The sequence below is a fragment of the Siphateles boraxobius genome, unplaced genomic scaffold (genome assembly GCF_051911475.1).
Source record: "Siphateles boraxobius isolate OS27281-9 unplaced genomic scaffold, OSU_SipBor_1 222, whole genome shotgun sequence".
In the NCBI taxonomy this organism is placed as follows: domain Eukaryota; kingdom Metazoa; phylum Chordata; class Actinopteri; order Cypriniformes; family Leuciscidae; genus Siphateles; species Siphateles boraxobius.
The window spans coordinates 21,117-40,000 of record NW_027508836.1 but is presented as its reverse complement, the minus strand read 5'-3'; the positions used below and the strand labels follow the sequence as shown (position 1 = coordinate 40,000).

Genomic DNA, 18,884 nt, shown 5'->3' with positions numbered 1-18,884 from the left:
AAATTACTTATTTTTTAACCACAATTGTGTCCCCAAAATATGGTTCAAGTAAACACAAACACACAAACACACACACACACACACACACACACACACACACACACACACACACAATCACTCACTCACTCACTCTCTCACACTTTCACACACACACACACACACACACACACACACACACACACACACACACACACACACACACACACACACTCACTCTCTCACACTTTCACACACACACACACACACACACACACACACACACACACACACACACACACAAACACACACACACAAACACACACACACAATCACTCACTCTCTCACACTTTCACACACACACACACACACACACACACACACACACACACACACACACACACACACACACAGACAAACACAAACACTCATTCACACACACACACACACCTGAACTCTTACAGACATTAATGTGAGTCTTCTCTTATGAAGGTGCACCTGAGGAAGGACGCGAGTGGAACCCGCTGAAGGTCTGTATCTTAAACTGCAGTCAATCTTCTGACTCTTCATGTTGAAGCTGCAGATTCTGAACTGTGTTTTCAAGAATTAAAGTCCCCCTGTAGTCAATAATTTTATCCCTTACAACTCCTCTTCTATGAATATGCAAATGAGCCCCGTCTCCACTCACTCCCTCACTCAGAGATCCACTGGTTGACGATCACACGTTGATCTGATTGGTTACAAGGTAGTTTGTGACGTCAGAAACACCAGCGATTTCAAAGCGTGTTTTTGAGACTGTCTTTGGTTCACTGCAGTTTTAAGGAGAAAATACTCAGCAATGCTGTCGACTTGTGAATTTACACATGGTTTGTCTTAAAGCGTATTAAAAACACCACATAGACACATAAACAACATTAAAAACTTTAAAACACTTGGTAAAAATGATATTTGTTAGCTGTATGTCACGAGACTGTTAACCGTGAACATATGAAGGGGTTATTAAAAATATTAGATTAGAGGAAGTTCAAGTAAATATTTTAGCTCAGTGTTTTGATTAGGAATCTCTGCCAGAGGAAACACGCAGTTGTGTGAAAGTTTCATGCAATCGACTCTTGATAGTTCTGTATCTTTGAGAGAGTCACGTGTCAGGTGTGTGTGCAGGACTCGGGTGTGTGTCGGCCTCGGCGGCGCTGGTCCTGCCGTGCTGGGTCAGTGCAGCTCATGGTGAAGTCCATGCTGGAGCTGCGGCAGCTCGACTCTCTTCCTGAAGCCGGCGGGCAGAACAGAAGCTGCGCTGAAGACCGAGGAAGCTCCTCCAGCCTGCAGGTGAACCTTCAGTACCTCACTGTGAAGAGCCATGTCATGAAAATCTGAGTTTTAACCCGTGTAAGTGCTATAATATGGTGCTTCTACCAACACTGAAAACATGAAAAGTGAAACCCAGGAACTCTGTTCTGGTGAGTCTTTCTCTGCAAACATGTCTAAAAATAGGCCAATCAGAGGATCTTATTATAATATTACCGGCCCTTAATCTGCACGTTTACACACACCAGCCGACATTTCGTCAGGTTTCTCGAGCGCCAACAGTGACCAGTTCTAACGCAACGGCAGAAGATCCAGCAAAGCCTGAAACTGTTCTGTCGTTGAGCACAGACGAGCACTGAACACTATTGACCAGAACATGTCATCGCTGTCTTATAAACACCTCAGGAACTGTGGACACTTGTGTAGAAGTTCAACATGATGATGAGATGATCAATGTAACTCCACAACAACTACATAAACGTCTCCACTAACATTCAGAAACTCTTCCTGAGTCTCTCCGTAAGGCTGCACTCGCTACTGGTTATTCTGGGATTCTGGATGAGTGAGATTGGCCTGTTTTGTTATTGCCGGAGTTTCTGAAGCTCGTGTAAAGACTCCGCCCTCTTCTGAACGGAGGCGGAGCTGCAGCTCATTTGCATTTAAAGAGTCACAAAAACTGCGTGCTTGTGCTCACACCCAAAAAGGGGCAAATTTGACAATTTATTCTTCTGTAGAGTTTATGTTCACTGAAAGGCTTTTCTGAGGATAATGTGACGTTATTGTTCTCCCGTTGTTTTATTGACGGATGAAACACTGATTGATGGATTACATGAGACATGATTGATTTCAGGAAGTTGTTCTGAATCTTTCAACATTCCTTCTGATGTTCATTGATGTTTATTTGCTGCTGTAACTAGTAGTAAAGAGAAAGAGATGATCGGTTCATCTGTCACATACATTAAACACACACATTTACTAACTCAATTTACTGATGAAACTCACAGGATTTGAAACAGACTTTGTTTCATATCAAACGTATCAAAGATTACTGTGATTATTGGATGGCAGGAGCTACAGATAATGTTTAATGTAGTTTTTTTTCACAGATCGACTGAAAACAACACTGAATAAATCCATCTTGGCATTTAAGAATCTAAATCAGCTTATTAAAATGAGAATTGATTTAAAATTAAGTATCAATAAATCAGTATTGTTAATTCAGCACTAGCGTCCGCACAGCTGACATGTTTACCTGTTGTAGTTTATCCACATTGCGAAACGAAAAAGACGCTAAACACAATCAATCACCATCTGAGAAGCACTAATTAGAGGATTAGTTCACTTCAGAAAGAAAATTACCAGCTTCAAACTCTCTACACGATCCCAGCCTTAAGAGTCTTATCTAGACAAACCATCCACCATTTACTAAAAAAATTTACATTTTATATACTTTTAACCACAAATTCTCGTCTTGCACTAGCTGTGATGTACAGAACCCTTTCAGCCGAAACTGATAATGCGCTTTCAGCAGAATTTTGTCCATGCATGAGTAGTTTAGTCCAGACATCAGTGTTTTGGTTCTGCTCCTCAGGATTGGCGTAACTGGCGTGGAGTTCGTCCTCTCTCGGCCTGGCTGCTTCCCGCCTGCGCTCCGGAGCCGGACGGGGTCGTGTTGTACCCGGATTACGGTCCCAGCGCCAGCAGCCTGGAGATCCCGGAGCGAGCGGAAGCCCGGCTGATCCCGGAGCGAGCGGAAGCCCAGCTGATCCCGGAGCGAGCGGAAGCCCGGCTGATCCCGGAGCGAGCGGAAGCCCGGCTGATCCCGGAGCGAGCGGAAGCCCGGCTGATCCCGGAGCGAGCGGAAGCCCGGCTGATCCCGGAGCGAGCCGAAACCCGGATGATCCCGGAGCGAGCCGAAACCCGGATGATCCCGGAGCGAGCCGAAACCCGGATGATCCCGGAGCGAGCCGAAACCCGGATGATCCCGGAGCGAGCCGAAACCCGGATGATCCCGGAGCGAGCCGAAGCCCTGAGTCCCGTCAGCGGCGCCTCCATGGGCTACGGCAGCGGAGGGTCCAGTCCAGATTACAGACGCCACGGTACAGCAGACCCAAGGCTTTGACACACACATCTAGAGTGATTTACTCCGTCAGCTGAGTGTCAGAGCTTTACACGAATCGACAACACAGTCGGCTTTCATCAGCGCTAGTTCTTTGGTGTCGGTTTGGTGTGTCCCGGGCTTAACACTTTAAAGTCGCCAAATTCATGAATGTAAATGTAACTAATTAAAGAAAAGGCGTCCACACAGAAGCTCAGATAAACACCAGACATTAAGTATCGTCAGAGATTGTCTAATAAGGGGAGAACTTCCACTCTCAGTAAACTTACGGCTTCTGAACTGGTTGCACTTCAACTCTGGCTCCATATGAGGGCGCTCACAGGACCAGTGCAGAATGAATGGAGGTCTATGGAGCTATACCCCTCAAAATCCACTTTTCTCAGGAGATAATTTTTTGTATTCGAAAGGAGAGGCAAAGAAATTACACATTGTAGGGTGTTAGATTTTTTAGAGTCATTTATTAGCTTTAAAAAGTCTTTTAAAATGTCAATGACGTCATACACATCGTACGACCAGAGATACTGCTTTACGGCAATCCTTCAGTCACTTTGGTGCTTTCACGCTCTGCACTTTCTTTTCTCTCGAGGCATCGACAACACAGCTGACACAGGTAAATACACGTGCCAGAAGAGTTTTTGTTTTGTTGTTTTAAAAGACCACGCTGAAAATACACACACACATTCTGGTCCTTCACTGACCAATCAGCGTTCATTAGCAGAATGCTAGCGTGTAATGGGCAACAACAACTCAACCTGTAAGAAATCGAAAGGACATAAGTACTCGTTCATTCAACTTTCGACCTATAACCCATGTTGAACTTGCAAAACCTACAATCAAATCTGAGATTTCTCAATGGCAATCGGGTGAAAGAGACACATTTACCCGTCCAGCTCCATAGACTCCCATTCATTTTGCACTCAGGGCAGTCGCCCCCCAGTGGAACTCTGGTGGAACTACAACCAAAATTTGGTACAATAGGACTTAATAGGGAGTGGCCAGGCTCTCCTTAGACGGGCTCTGGTATCGTGTTGTTCCTCATTCTTCTGCCTGTGTTTCCTCAGATGAGCTGCTCGGCTCTGATGATGATCGAGATGAACCGTCAGACGTGAACACACGGCGAGACTCGCAGACTCCGGCAGACGGTAAAGATTCACTCATGTTTGCTCCACTTTTGCTGTTGCTTTGATATGAGACACATTTAGCTGTTCTACAGAAGACAGAGGCATTATCCTATTCAGTTCAGGGACTGTGTAAATATCATCAGTTATGAGTTGAGTTAAAAAGCTCTAAATGTAATGTATTATGTGTTCTCAGGGATCTCGGCACGTTCCCAGACCTCCGTCTCCGCCAGCAGGTATTGTGTAGATCCGTGAGTAGTGCTAGACTCCGGAAGGGTGTGTGAGACAGTAACACAAGCTTCTCCATGTTCTCCAGGACGGACGGTGTGTTTCTCCATCAGCCGGTGAAGCGGAGCGTCAGGAGTGTCAAACCCCTGATGGAGAACACGGATCTGGATCTGGATCGGGATAGGGACCAGCGCTGCGTCTCCCAGAGGAGCCACCCTTACATCAGCAGAACTCCTGCTCGACTGCACAGATCTGCTGCAGTTCTCCATCCGGCCGCTGACGGTGAGCATACAACCCATCCCAAACCTCAGCCTACGACAGGTTACACCAGTGTGTTTATGGGAATTTTTGAGCAGTCTTCTAGAAGTGCGTTTGTGAGGTCATGCACTGATGTTGGACAAGAAGGCCTGACTCTCAGTCTCCGCTGTAATTCATCCCAAAGCTGTTCTATCGGGTCAGGCCAGTCCAGTTCCTCCACTCCAATCTCCTCATCCATGCATTGAGAACATTTTATGTCAGTTTCTGCCTTTAATCCTGAAGTCCATGGGATTTTCTAATATTAACTAATATTTTGATCAATTTTATTAAGATATAATGGTGGTGAACATGCATGATGCATAAACAAGCTATTTTTCTCCTTCTATTTCTTTTACCATGTGTTTTATTTAAATATAATTTTTTTCCTAGCGCAAAAGTCCCTGGCTCCGTCCCGTCTCCGCCGAGAGGCGCGTCCCAGCCTGTCTAAGCTGAGTTTGGACAGGATCGACCCCACTGTTTCCTGGGACAGCCCCCGCTCCTGCTCCTACATGAGCCCCACCACCAGCTCCAGGGCCAAGGTCAGCCGGTGCGCTTCCATCGGCGACGACCTCCACATTACCCTGCCGTTCCCAAGCGCTCCAGCCGAACAAAAACACTGCAAACCTCGTGCCTGTCAGCGCCTGAGCAGCCCGTTTGCAGAGTGGCCGAGCAGATCCAGCTCTCCTCACGCTGACTCGGGGTCATCAGGAGCCCTGACCTCTAACCCGGGGTCATCAGGAGCCGTGACCTCTGACCCGGGGTCACCAGGAGCCGTGACCTCTGACCCGGGGTCACCAGGAGCCCTGACCTCTGACCCGGGCTCTTCAGGAGCCGTGACCTCTGACCCGGGGTCATCAGGAGCCGTGACCTCTGACCCGGGGTCATCAGGAGCCATGACCTCTGACCCGGGGTCATCAGGAGCCCTGACCTCTGACCCGGGGTCATCAGGAGCCCTGACCTCTGACCAGCAGCAGACGCAGCATTCTCTAGCGGCGGTGAAGGCTTTCTCTGTGACGTCAGATGATCAAGGTTCTGCTTCCTCTTCCTCTGTTTCACTTCCTTCCTCTAGCATTATTAATTCAATTAAATTCACCTTTATTTGTAGAGCTCTTTTCACAGTACACATCATTTCAAAGCAGTTTCACAGAAAATGCATATTATAATTTACAGTGATCTGTTATCAGAGGAAACTGTTATGTATTTCAGAAATGTACATATACAAAATCACAGTTAGCGAAAAAGGTATTAATTTAAACAATGTAATAATTTAATGCAGAAACATTGAGCTCATTGAAGTAATGAAGTCATGATTATGGGGCATTTAGAAAAAAAATTGCATTCATGCATTTCACAGAAGCTTTTATCCAAAGCAGCTTACAAAACAGGAACAAAAGCAATTAGTGAAAGAGCCAGCGATATTTGTAATATTTCAATACTTCATAACTGTGTGTGATCTGTGTGTGACGGAGCTGATGTGTGTGTGGACAGAGCCGGTGGTCAGTCTGGAGTTCTGCAGACGCTCAGCAGTCGATCTGTGCATCAGTGTGAGGAGAGCCACGGGACTCTATCGGATGGTGAGCCACACAGACACACACACACACACACACACACACACACACACACACACACACACTCAAACACTTCACCATCGACCCCATTCTGATCTCAATGTGATTCAGAATCCGTTCATGTAGACCGAGCCGTCACTAACATACACACAGAGGAGCACAAGCTCACCCTAATATTTGATATCCTTGATGCTGAACTCCATTACACTCCGTTTTAAAAGTCAATGTTTAAATGGTGATGGATTTATTCAAACGCACATTAAACACTGAAGGACAGATGTAGTCTAATATAATGGACATGTAATCAAGTGCATGTCTGTGTCAGAAGCTCCTCTCTAGAGTTATTCTTCTGTAGAGTTTATGTTCACTGAAAGGCTTTTCTGAGGATAATGTGACGTTATTGTTCTCCCGCTGTTTTATTGACGGATGAAACACTGATTGATGGATTACATGAGACATGATTGATTTCAGGAAGTTGTTCTGAATCTTTCAACATTCCTTCTGATGTTCATTGATGTTTATTTGCTGCTGTAACTAGTAGTAAAGAGGAAGAGATGATCGGTTCTTCTGTCACACACATTAAACACACACACACATTAAACACACACACACATTTACTGACTCAATTTACTGATGAAACTGACAGGAATTGAAACTGAGACCCAAAAGTATAGAATGATTGTGATTATTGGATGGCAGGAGCGACAGATGATGTTTAGTGAAGTTTTCACACATCGACTGAAAACAGCACTGAATAAATCCATCATGGGATTAAAGAATCAATTTCGGTTCATCAAAATGAGAATGTACAGTGGGGGAAATAAGTATTTGACCCCTTGCTGATTTTGCAGGTTTGCCCACTTACAAAGAATGCAACGATCTATAATTTTAATCATATGTACATTCTAACAGTGAAAGACAGAATCCCAAAGAAAATTCCAGAAAATCACATCATATGAATTTATAAAAATTGATAACCATCTGATGAGGAAAAACAAGTATATGACCCCCTACCAAACAGCAAGTATTCTGGCTCCTACAAGCAAGTTAGTCTTTCTTTAAGACACAGCCCCAATCCCAACCAATTATCTACATCAAATACACCTGCCTCAACTCGTTACCTGTATAAAAGACACCTGTCAACACCCAAACAACCAGCATCCAACATCACCACCATGGGCAAGACCAAAGAGCTTTCTACGGACATCAGGGACAAGATTGTTGATCTGCATAAGGCTGGGATGGGCTACAAGAGAATCGGAAAGCAACTTGGAGAGAAAAGATCAACGGTCGGTGCAGTTCTCAGGAAATGGAAGAAGCACCACACCACCGCCAACCTCCCTCGGTCTGGGCCTCCACACAAGATCTCGCCTCGTGGGGTGTCCCTGATCATGCGAACGGTGAGGAATCATCCCAAAACCACAAGGGGTGAACTGATGAATCAACTGAAGGCAGCTGGGACCACAGTTACAAAAGAAACGGTTGGTAACACACTAAGCCGTCATGGATTGAAATCCTGCAGCGCACGCAAGGTCTCCCTGCTCAAGAAGAAACATGTACAGGCCCGCATGAAGTTCGCCATTCACCACCTGGACGACTCAGAAGAGGCCTGGAAGAAGGTGATGTGGTCAGATGAGACCAAAATAGAACTTTTTGGCCTCAACTCAACTCGTCGTGTTTGGAGGGCAAATAACACAGAGTACAACCCAAAGAACACCATCCCCACCGTCAAGCATGGTGGTGGCAACATCATGCTTTGGGGGTGCTTTTCAGCCAAGGGGACGGGACAATCGCATTGAGGGGAGGATGGACGGGGCCATGTATCGTGGAATTCTGGACCAACATCTCCTTCCCTCAGTGAGAGAGCTGAAGATGGGTCGAGGATGGGTGTTTCAGCACGACAACGACCCTAAGCACACCGCCAAAGCAACAAAAGAGTGGCTGAAGAAGAAGCACATCAAGGTTCTGGAGTGGCCTAGCCAGTCTCCAGACCTGAATCCAATTGAAAATCTTTGGAGGGAGCTTAAATTTCGAGTTGCCAGGCGACAACCTCGGAACCTGAAAGATTTGGAGGCTGTCTGCAGGGAGGAGTGGGCCAACATCCCTGCCGAAATGTGCACAAACCTTGTCACCAACTATAAAAAGCATTTGACATCTGTGCTGGCCAATAAGGGCTTTTCTAAAAAATATTAACATGCTGTTTGCCCAGGGGGTCAAATACTTGTTTTTCCTCATCAGATGGTTATCAATTTAAATAAATTCATATGATGTGGTTTTCTGGAATTTTCTTTGGGATTCTGTCTTTCACTGTTAGAATGTACATATGATTAAAATTATAGATCGTTGCATTCTTTGTAAGTGGGCAAACCTGCAAAATCAGCAAGGGGTCAAATACTTATTTCCCCCACTGTATTTAATATTTTCAACCCAGCCCTAATGATATAGTCTTTTTTTATATTATTATATATAGTGCTGGTATGGTGTGATGCTGATTGAATGCTGTATTTATTGCTGGTGTGTTCAGCTGATGTCCCATGATGCCGAGTGCAGCAGTGAGCAGCAGCTGATGCAGAAGCTGATGTCAGACGCTCTAGTGCTTGTGCAATCCGAGCTGGATTCAGTGCCGGGATCACCAGGATCTGTTTTGGGAGAGGGGAAGACCGGATCCGTGTTGGGAGAGGGGAAGACCGGATCCGTGATGGGAGAGGGGAAGACCAGATCCGTGTTAGGAGAGGGGAAGACCAGATCCGTGTTGGGAGAGGGGAAGACCGGTTCCCTGTTGGGAGAGGGGAAGACCGGATCCGTGTTGGGAGAGGGGAAGACCAGATCCGTGATGGGAGAGGGGAAGACCGGATCCGTGATGGGAGAGGGGAAGACCGGATCCGTGTTGGGAGAGGGGAAGACCGGATCCGTGATGGGAGAGGGGAAGACCGGATCCGTGATGGGAGAGGGGAAGACCGGATCCGTGTTGGGAGAGGGGAAGACCGGATCCGTGTTGGGAGAGGGGAAGACCGGATCCGTGTTGGGAGAGGGGAAGACCGGATCCGTGTTGGGAGAGGGGAAGGCCACGCTGGCATTACTGGAGCAGTACTCACTTCTGCTGCTGCACTCAGTGGAGGAGAGACTCCAGCAGCAGGTGTAGTGCTTCACTCCATACTCTCCATACTCTCCATACTCCCCATACTCTCTCCATACTCTCCGTACTCTCCCCATACTCTCCATACTCTCTCCATACTCCCCATATTCTCTCCATACTCACCATACTTTCTCCATACGCTCTCCATACTCCCCATACTCTCTTCATTCTCTCCATACTCTCCATACTCTCCATACTCCCCATACTCTCCCCATACTCTCCCCATACTCTCTCCATACTCACCATATTCACCGTACTCTCCATGCTCTCCATACTCTCTCCATACTCACCATACTCTCTCCATACTCTCCATACTCGCCATACTCCCCATACTCACCATACTCACCATACTCCCCATACTCCCCATACTCACTATACTCACTATACTCTCCATACTCTCCATACTCACTATACTCACTATACTCTCCATACTCCCCATACTCCCCATACTCCTCATACTCCTCATACTCCTCATACTCCTCATACTCTCCATACTCTCCATACTCTCCATACTCGCCATACTCGTCATACTCCTTATACTACTCATACTCCCCATACTCTCCATACTCTCATGATCTGCATTTTTTATTTGTTCTAGTTCAACCACTTATGTAATTTAGTCTTGTGGATGTTGATATTTTTTATTATAAGTCACCAGCTGTGTTTCATGATTGTTTGTTTTTAATTTTTGGATTTCCATTGTATTCATGTTTTATTGCCAAACAGGTTCATAATGTGTGTCATTTTAGTGATAATTTAATTACATGTTAAACAATCCTTTTATTTGTTTTTATTTATTTGTGATCAGTGATTGTTTGACCTGATTTCTCACACAATAAACCGAAATATGATATTTATTTAAAGTAGATCCTTTTTTTATACATTTACATTGACTTTAATTCACACTCAACATTAGTATTTCTTAGTAACAATAGTTAAAGCATTAGTCCTAAAGTGAGACCAAAATCAGATCAGTCTAGACCAGCACTCTTTAAATTCATCCAAAAGATCCACATCTAATGCCTTATAAATTCTTCTATTTAATCAACACATACAGTTGGAATAATAAGACACTATATAGAGCTGAAATTCAATGAAATTACTAACCAGATTAATTTTTGCAGGAGCTGCATCTGAATCACAATCACACCTTCATCAATAATATCCAGATTCATGTTCTACAAGCATTTTGTTTATTGTAAAAAATCAACATCACATTTCCAACCGTGCTCATATTGGTAAAAACGACCCTCTTGCTCTTGTGATAATGCTTAATTTTAGCATATGTTATAATATAAAAATCAAGATCTTATACAACTGCTGTTTTTGCAGCCATATCTTGAATTTTGTGGGCATGTGTATTAACTTCGGCCACATTTATGACAGAATCCCCTAAATTTCTGACCCTGCACAAAAGAAACCAAATTAGAAACAAGTTATTGATTGCATTTGAAGCACATCCAATTACAGTAATTGAGCATATTGTAAAGTGTTACCAGGGGTAGTATTTCTTAGTTAATACTCCATTGTTTTAGTAAAGAAAACTCTGTAACACTTTACAATAAAGTCTAATTGGTAATGCATTAAATAGCATTATCTAACAATGAGTAATACATTAGTTACAGTAGTTAGTAGTTACAGTAGCTCAGCTCCATTAAGCGATATACATTTGATTTTAATGTATTAGTAATTGTTGAAATAATCATGAACTAATAATGAACAATACTTCTAAAGTATTTCTTAATCATAGTTAATGTTAACAAATGAGACCTTATTGTTTTCTGTAACTCTCAGTTAAAGGGAAAGGAGTTTGAGTCCAGTCGTGATGTTTGCGTGAGGTTTCGTTTAATTGAGGGTCTGTCTGGAAGCTGTGTGTTTGATACTCTGCCATGGTTAGTTCAGTTGACCCTGTCTCACGGGAGTGTGTCCACGTTGACGGACGTGAGCGTGACGTCATGCAGGATGTTGATGCGGTCGATCTGGTTGACCTCTCTGATACGGTGCTTAAATTCAAAGACGGGTGTGTTGTTGACGACCACCTTGAACTCAGTGAAGGTGCAGAGGATCTTCATCTACAGAGAGACGTGAAGGTTACTGCAGTGACACTCGCGTCTTCATGTCAAGCGCACACACTCCTACATCACTTTTTGGATGCTCCTGGTGCTTTAATCCCACCAATAAACGGGAATCGTTTCAACAATTTGTTTTTAGGCAGAGGGTCTTGGAGTTCGAACCCCAGCGTATCGTTTACCTCAAAGTGATGTCCCTGCATGAACGGAAACGGCCCCAGAAGCTCCCGCTCCTCTTTCCCCCAACGTTCCCCCAGTTTATGATTGCGGACCAGAACCGCTTTTCCTCCTTCGTTGAATCGCGGGTTGATGTGAAGGGCGATATCGTTACCACGCAGGAAGTTGATTGTGAACCTTGCAACAGAAGAAACGTTAGTAGGACTTTTTGTATCGAGAAAAAAAACAACATTTCCTTAAAATCCCATTTGTCAAAGTATCAAACTGTTTTCATGTTTTTGATTTTGCAAGTTCTGGCATTCAAAAATGTATAAATCCCACACACTACCAAAATGTGCTTCATCACAATGTTTTGTATAGCCGACATTCCTCAGGTTTTTATTCACAATGTTTTTTTCAATCAACCTTCCTCAGGTTTTTATTTGCAATACTGTATATCTGTCAATCGACATTAAGGTTTTTATTCGAATGTTTCGTTCAATCGACCTTCAGGTTTTCGCAATTTTTCGTTCAATCGACTTTCCTCAGGTGTTTATTCGCCATGTTTCAGTCAGGCTTAAGGAAGGTCAATTGACTGAAATTTTTCAAATAAAATTTTGTGATGATGCAAATTTGAGTAGTGTGAGGGATACATTGTTTATGTGGCACTTTTATCCGATTCACCAATAAATGATTCTGATGTGTGAGACACTATAATTTCTCTTAAGTTCTGAAATGCAACTATACATTAAAACATGGTAACATTGGTTACATAATGGTAACAATCTCTTTAGTACACGCTTACATTTTAGCATCTGGTTTGATCTGCCCTCTGATAGTTAGCATTAGCTTGTCATAGATGCCACGGGGGAAATTCATGTTGAAAGGAACCACCTTAAAGGATAGAAAACATTGCATGAAAAGTTAGGGAAAATCAATGTCTTATGAAAAACAATCAACATTCAGGTTTTTATTTGCATTGTTTTGTTCAATTAACATTCCTCAGGTTAATTAAACAGATGAACTTGAACCTACTGGACATATGACCGTTGACCTAAAGATGAGCCTGTTTATTTTGCAGTTGGTTGTGATTATTAGCATTGATCATGATTTTGTTCTCTCTGTCCGGTTTTTATTCGCAATGTTTTGTTCAGTCGACCTTCCTCAGTTTTTTATTCACAATGTTTTGTTTAATCAACGTTACTCAGGTTTTTATTCACAATGTTTTGTTCAATCGACCTTCCTCAGGTTTTTATTCACAATGTTTTGTTCAATCGACCTTCCTCAGGTTTTTATTAGCAATATTTGTAATTCGACCTTCCTCGGGTTTTTATTCACAATGTTTTGTTTAATCAACCTTACTCAGGTTTTTATTCACAATGTTTTGTTCAATCGACCTTCCTCAGTTTTTTATTCGCAATATTTCTGCCAATCAACCTTCCTCAGTTTTTTATTCGCAATGTTTTTGTCAATCAACCTTTTTCATGTTTTTATTTGCAGTGTTTGTTCAATCAACCTTCCTTAGGTTTTTATTTGCAATATTTCTGTCAATCGACCTTCCTCAGGTTTTTATTCGCAATGTTTGGTTCAATCGACCTTTTTCAGGTTAATTGAACATGAATCGACTGGACACATGACCCTTTGGCCTACAGATAAGCTTTTTGTTTTTCCTATTTTGGTTTTGTTCTCTCTGTCCATGACCCATCATGAGCTGGTTTAGTGTCTTACTACAGGAGCGGTCGCTGGCGCCGGGGGCCACGGCTGTGGGGCTCCTCCTGCGGGTGTCTGACCGGGCCAACCGGGTTGACCAGGGTTACCGTGCCACGCTGGGGGGACTGGAGACGGGAGGTAACCAGTAGGGGTGGGTACCTGAGCTGGCCAGGTTGGTTGGACAGGTGGGTTCGGCTGAACTGGAGGGTTGGGTTGGATTGGTGGGTTTGGTTGCGCTGGTTGGATTGGCGGATTGGGTTGCACTGGTTGGATGGTTGGGTTGGGTTGAGCTGGTTGTACTGTTGGTGGGTTTGGCCAGGCTGGTTGGATTGGTGGGTTGGGTTGGATGGTTGCCGGGTTTGGCCAGCCTGGTTGGGTGGGTTGGACCGGCCAGGTCGTAGGGATCGATGCGCTGGGCGGGTTGACAGGCCAGCTCGGCTGACTGGGTTGGCAGGGCCAGCAGGGTTGACCGGGCTGACCGGGCCATACAGTACCAGCCGGCGGCTGAGGGATCTGAGGGTAAAAGCCCTGCTGACCAGAGGACGGGCAACTCATGATGTCTGAGAATCAAACAATTAAAAATGTCAAACATGTGCTACTCGACTCTGCTTTTCACATGATCCATCAGAAATCATTCTAATTTGAAACATTTATGATTATTATCAAGGTTGAAAACAGTTTTGCTGCTTCAGATTTTTGTGGAAACCCTTGTAAACTACAAGTTTGGTGTCAATAAGATAAAAAAATAAAGAGATTGAAGGTGATGATACACAGGGCAACTTTTTGGGCAATGTTGCCGTCAACGGGCGACCAGATGAGACACAGGGCCCACGACCGAACTAAATTATCCAGAGAGAAATGTATTGCCCATTTTCAATGTGAAAGTGCCCAAGCAACAATCGCTCGGCAAGATTGCCCAGCAACATTGCTCAAAAAGTTGCCCTGTGTATCATCATCTTAACACTTATTCATCAATGACGCATTCAATTGATCAAAAGTTACAGTAAAGACATTTATAAAGTTACAAAAGATTTGATTTCAAATAAAAGCTGTTATTAAACTTTCTATTCATCAAAGAATCATGAAAAATAAAATGTATCCGTTTCCACAAAAATATTCAACTGTTTAACGCTGATTATAATCATAAATGTTTCTTGAGCATCAAATCATCATATTATAGTGATTTCTGAAGGATCATGTGACACTGAAGACTGGAGTAATGATGCTGAAAATTCAGCTTTGATCACAGGAATAAATTACACTTTACTATATATACACAAAAACAAGATCAAATCTAAAGCTGTAAAACACTGCACATATTAACCTCTCGATCACTGTTGGTGATTCCTATGAAAGCGTGTTGAAGAAGATCTACAGACCCTGTCGAAGCAGAAGCAGAAGATCTGCAGTTCCCGTTGAAGAAGAAGAAGATCGACGCAGGAACAGAAGACTCTGAGAATCTGAGGTTTATATGCAGACGCTCCTCATTCCTGCGCATTATGAAGAAACAGCCCATCTGTTCATGACACACACACACACACACAACATCATATGCACTTCTTATGTTATATGTGCATCAATTACAGTTTAAGAAATGCAGTCTAAGTCAATCAACAAACACTTATTGTTAAAAGTCATTTAAAGAAAATGTAAAATCCGCAGGAATGGATTCTTCGGCTGTTTGTACAATATAAGAACGTGATTTGAACATCGGATGCGTCTCAATACCGAGTGGATTATTAGATTTACACAGTCAATATTCCAGAGGTTTCCACAGTTACTGGAGACTCATGACTGAACACACTCTCTGACTAACACAATAGCAGAAGTGTCCAGTTTTGAGTCAGTCATGAGTCTCCTGTGAGTGTGTATCTCGTGTCACTGACACACTGACTCTATTGTCTTCTGTAGAGCTGATCTCCTGATCTTAATCATACGAAGATGAGCTCATATTGTGCTTTTATATGATTTATCTCGTGAGAAACCACATATTGTGACGGTAAAACTCTCACAAATAAAGTTTCTTCACGGCCGATGAACGACTGATGGTGCTTTAGATTATTTAAACATTCTTTCGAGAACTGACAGATTCAGTCTCATCCTGCTGAATATTATTATAACCAACAGAAGTCTAAAACTCTTCATGCTTTTTATGGGATTTATTTGTCTTAATAATCCAAAACCCAGACATGCGATTTTAAACTATGTAAATCTGGCAGAAATTATGAATTAGGCTATTACACAATTGAAAACACATTACATTATTATTAAAAAATAATACATTTGTAACATGTACTGCCACAATAAATTCAGAAATTGTTGAGGCTTCATTTGCATCATAACTAACAGTTTTGCCTTTAATAAAGTTTTGTCAAAAGTGGAAAGGAGGAAATGATGAATCTCTGCATGAAAGACCCGCGACTGCAGATCAACATTACTCTCCGATACAGTAGGACATGAAATGTGGAGGATTTTAACTGTGACAAGATGATTGACAGGTCAGTTTACTGTGATAAGATGATTGACAGGTCAGTTTACTGTGACAAGATGATTGACAGGTCAGTTTACTGTGACAAGATGATTGACAGGTCAGTTTACTGTGACAAGATGATTGACAGGTCAGTTTACTGTGACAAGATGATTGACAGGTCAGTTTACTGTGACAAGATGATTGACAGGTCAGTTTACTGTAATTAAATGATTGACAGGTCAGTTTACTGTGACAAGATGATTGACAGGTCAGTTTACTGTGACAAGATGATTGACAGGTCAGTTTACTGTGACAATATGTTTGACAGGTCAGTTTACTGTGACAAGATGATTGACAGGTCAGTTTACTGTGATAAGATGATTGACAGGTCAGTTTACTGTGATAAGATGATTGACAGGTCAGTTTACTGTGACAAGATGATTGACAGGTCAGTTTACTGTGATAAGATGATTGACAGGTCAGTTTACTGTGACAAGATGATTGACAGGTCAGTTTACTGTGATAAGATGATTGACAGGTCAGTTTACTGTAATTAGATGATTGACAGGTCGGTTTACTGTGACAAGATGATTGACAGGTCGGTTTACTGTGACAAGATGATTGACAGGTCAGTTTACTGTAATTAAATGATTGACAGGTCAGTTTACTGTGATAAGATGATTGACAGGTCAGTTTACTGTGATAAGATGATTGACAGGTCAGTTTACTGTGATAAGATGATTGACAGGTCAGTTTACTGTGATAAGATGATTGACAGGTCAGTTTACTGTGATAAGATGATTGACAGGTCAGTTTACTGTAATTAAATGATTGACAGGTCAGTTTACTGTGATAAGATGATTGACAGGTCAGTTTACTGTGATAAGATGATTGACAGGCCAGTTTACTGTGATAAGATGATTGACAGGCCAGTTTACTGTAATTAGATGATTGACAGGTCGGTTTACTGTGATAAGATGATTGACAGGCCAGTTTACTGTGATAAGATGATTGACAGGCCAGTTTACTGTAATTAGATGATTGACAGGTCAGTTTACTGTGATAAGATGATTGACAGGTCAGTTTACTGTAATTAGATGATTAACAGGTCAGTTTACTGTGATAAGATGATTGACAGGTCAGTTTACTGTAATTAGATGATTGACAGGTCAGTTTACTGTGATAAGATGATTGACAGGTCAGTTTACTGTGATAAGATGATTGACAGGTCAGTTTACTGTGACAAGATGATTGACAGGTCAGTTTACTGTGACAAGATGATTGACAGGTCAGTTTACTGTAATTAAATGATTGACAGGTCAGTTTACTGTGATAAGATGATTGACAGGTCAGTTTACTGTGATAAGATGATTGGCAGGTCAGTTTACTGTGATAAGATGATTGACAGGTCAGTTTACTGTGATAAGATGATTGACAGGTCAGTTTACTGTAATTAAATGATTGACAGGTCAGTTTGTAGTTTACTGGATGTGACAGAGAAACCGTTAAAGACGTGTATGACGTGATAGTTTGTCCTAAAGGTTGTCTACTTTCTGCTACACACTCAAAAGTATCTCCTTTTTCTTCACAAAAAGAGTACATACTTTTAGGGCGTAGTATAAGTAGGCGGATTGAGACGCAGTTTGGCTGCAGGTCAGAGGTCACAGGTCAGAGGTCACAGGTCAGAGGTCACAGGTCAGAGAGGAAAGTTTCTTGCCCAAATCCAGAGTATGTGATGAACGTCTCAGTCCAGTGTTCAACGTTCCCGTGAAGTTATGAAAACATTATTTCGTAATGTTCTCTGAACGTTCAAAACATCAATTTAAAAAATAAAATAATAATTTCTTGGTTATGTGAACGACGAGGAAACATTCCTTTTTATCATTATTCAAACATGGGAACGTTACTTTTGAATGTTCTCTGAATGTTCTGAAACAAGTAGCTTTTGAAAAAAACCTTTTATGAATGATGTATAAATAATGTATTTATGCTAAGTTTTTGAGAACATTATTAAAGACCAGATAACGAACGCTCGATTAATGTTCCTGGAAGAAGGTTTGTTCATAACTTTGCCAGAACGTTCCCTGTCCTCTGGGATCCTCAGATTCCCGGATCTGGTGTGTTTAAACTCCTTCAGGAATCTTTCTGTTTATTTACAGAAATTAAGACATGCATCACATTCAGTTAGTCATAAATGACATAAAAAATATTTGCCTGTATTTCTGTCACACATTATACTCATAGCCTACAGAATACTTCAAAAAAAAAAAAAATATATATATATATATAAGTACAAGACAAATACGAGGCATTGTGGTACAGTTCAGAGTATGGAAAACAAAGAATAACAACAACTAAAATATAAAATTAACATGTAAAAAATACTGTGATAAAAGCTGCAATATAACATTTGGGCCGTTAGATCAATTTGAAAAGCTTTAAAAATATATATTGTTTTTATAAGCTTTTTGTTTTGTCAGGATACTTGAATTCATTCCTGAACAGTTTTAAATGTTTAGAAGTGATCATACTACAGTCTTTCATAAAAAATATTTATTCCAGGAAAGACAAACAGACTAAAAAACAGCGTTGCGGTTCATGAGCTCAGATCAGTTCCAGAAAATACAAAACCTTAAACAACTGAATAACAAAATATTGAATCCAATATGTGGTTATAAGCTATTTTTGACCAGGAACACCACAAGTGTACAATAATAACGCTGAAGGGAATC

At 42.2% G+C, this 18,884-nt stretch overlaps 2 protein-coding genes across 4 annotated transcripts in view; one reads left to right on the top strand and one right to left on the bottom strand.

The window, feature by feature from the left end:
- Positions 1-9,865, top strand: part of LOC143747481 (mitogen-activated protein kinase-binding protein 1-like) — a 50,463-nt gene extending 40,598 nt beyond the window's left edge. The window contains exons 21-29 of the mRNA XM_077240272.1: positions 469-506; positions 1,138-1,302; positions 2,873-3,380; positions 4,462-4,542; positions 4,715-4,754; positions 4,835-5,028; positions 5,434-6,072; positions 6,532-6,617; positions 9,136-9,865. Of these exons, the coding sequence (XP_077096387.1) occupies positions 469-506; positions 1,138-1,302; positions 2,873-3,380; positions 4,462-4,542; positions 4,715-4,754; positions 4,835-5,028; positions 5,434-6,072; positions 6,532-6,617; positions 9,136-9,753 (2,369 nt within the window). The 3' untranslated portion in view covers positions 9,754-9,865. The remainder of the gene's footprint in view (positions 1-468; positions 507-1,137; positions 1,303-2,872; positions 3,381-4,461; positions 4,543-4,714; positions 4,755-4,834; positions 5,029-5,433; positions 6,073-6,531; positions 6,618-9,135) is intronic.
- Positions 9,866-10,410: 545 nt separating this feature from the next.
- LOC143747444 (uncharacterized) lies at positions 10,411-15,391 on the bottom strand. 3 transcript variants are annotated; one of them, XM_077240215.1, is made up of 5 exons: positions 15,007-15,391; positions 13,701-14,242; positions 12,778-12,866; positions 11,999-12,170; positions 10,411-11,819 (listed from the first exon to the last, which is right to left on the bottom strand). In XM_077240215.1, the coding sequence occupies exons 2-5, from the start codon at positions 14,235-14,237 to the stop codon at positions 11,661-11,663; spliced, it is 957 nt and encodes a 318-aa protein (XP_077096330.1). In that variant the 5' UTR covers positions 14,238-14,242; positions 15,007-15,391; the 3' UTR covers positions 10,411-11,660. The 3 variants fall into 3 exon arrangements, with proteins under 3 accessions (XP_077096330.1, XP_077096329.1, XP_077096331.1); XM_077240214.1 differs by having other exon boundaries at positions 10,587-11,819; positions 15,062-15,391; XM_077240216.1 differs by having other exon boundaries at positions 10,587-11,819; positions 13,842-14,242; positions 15,062-15,391.
- Between the last annotated feature and the right edge of the window lie 3,493 nt (positions 15,392-18,884).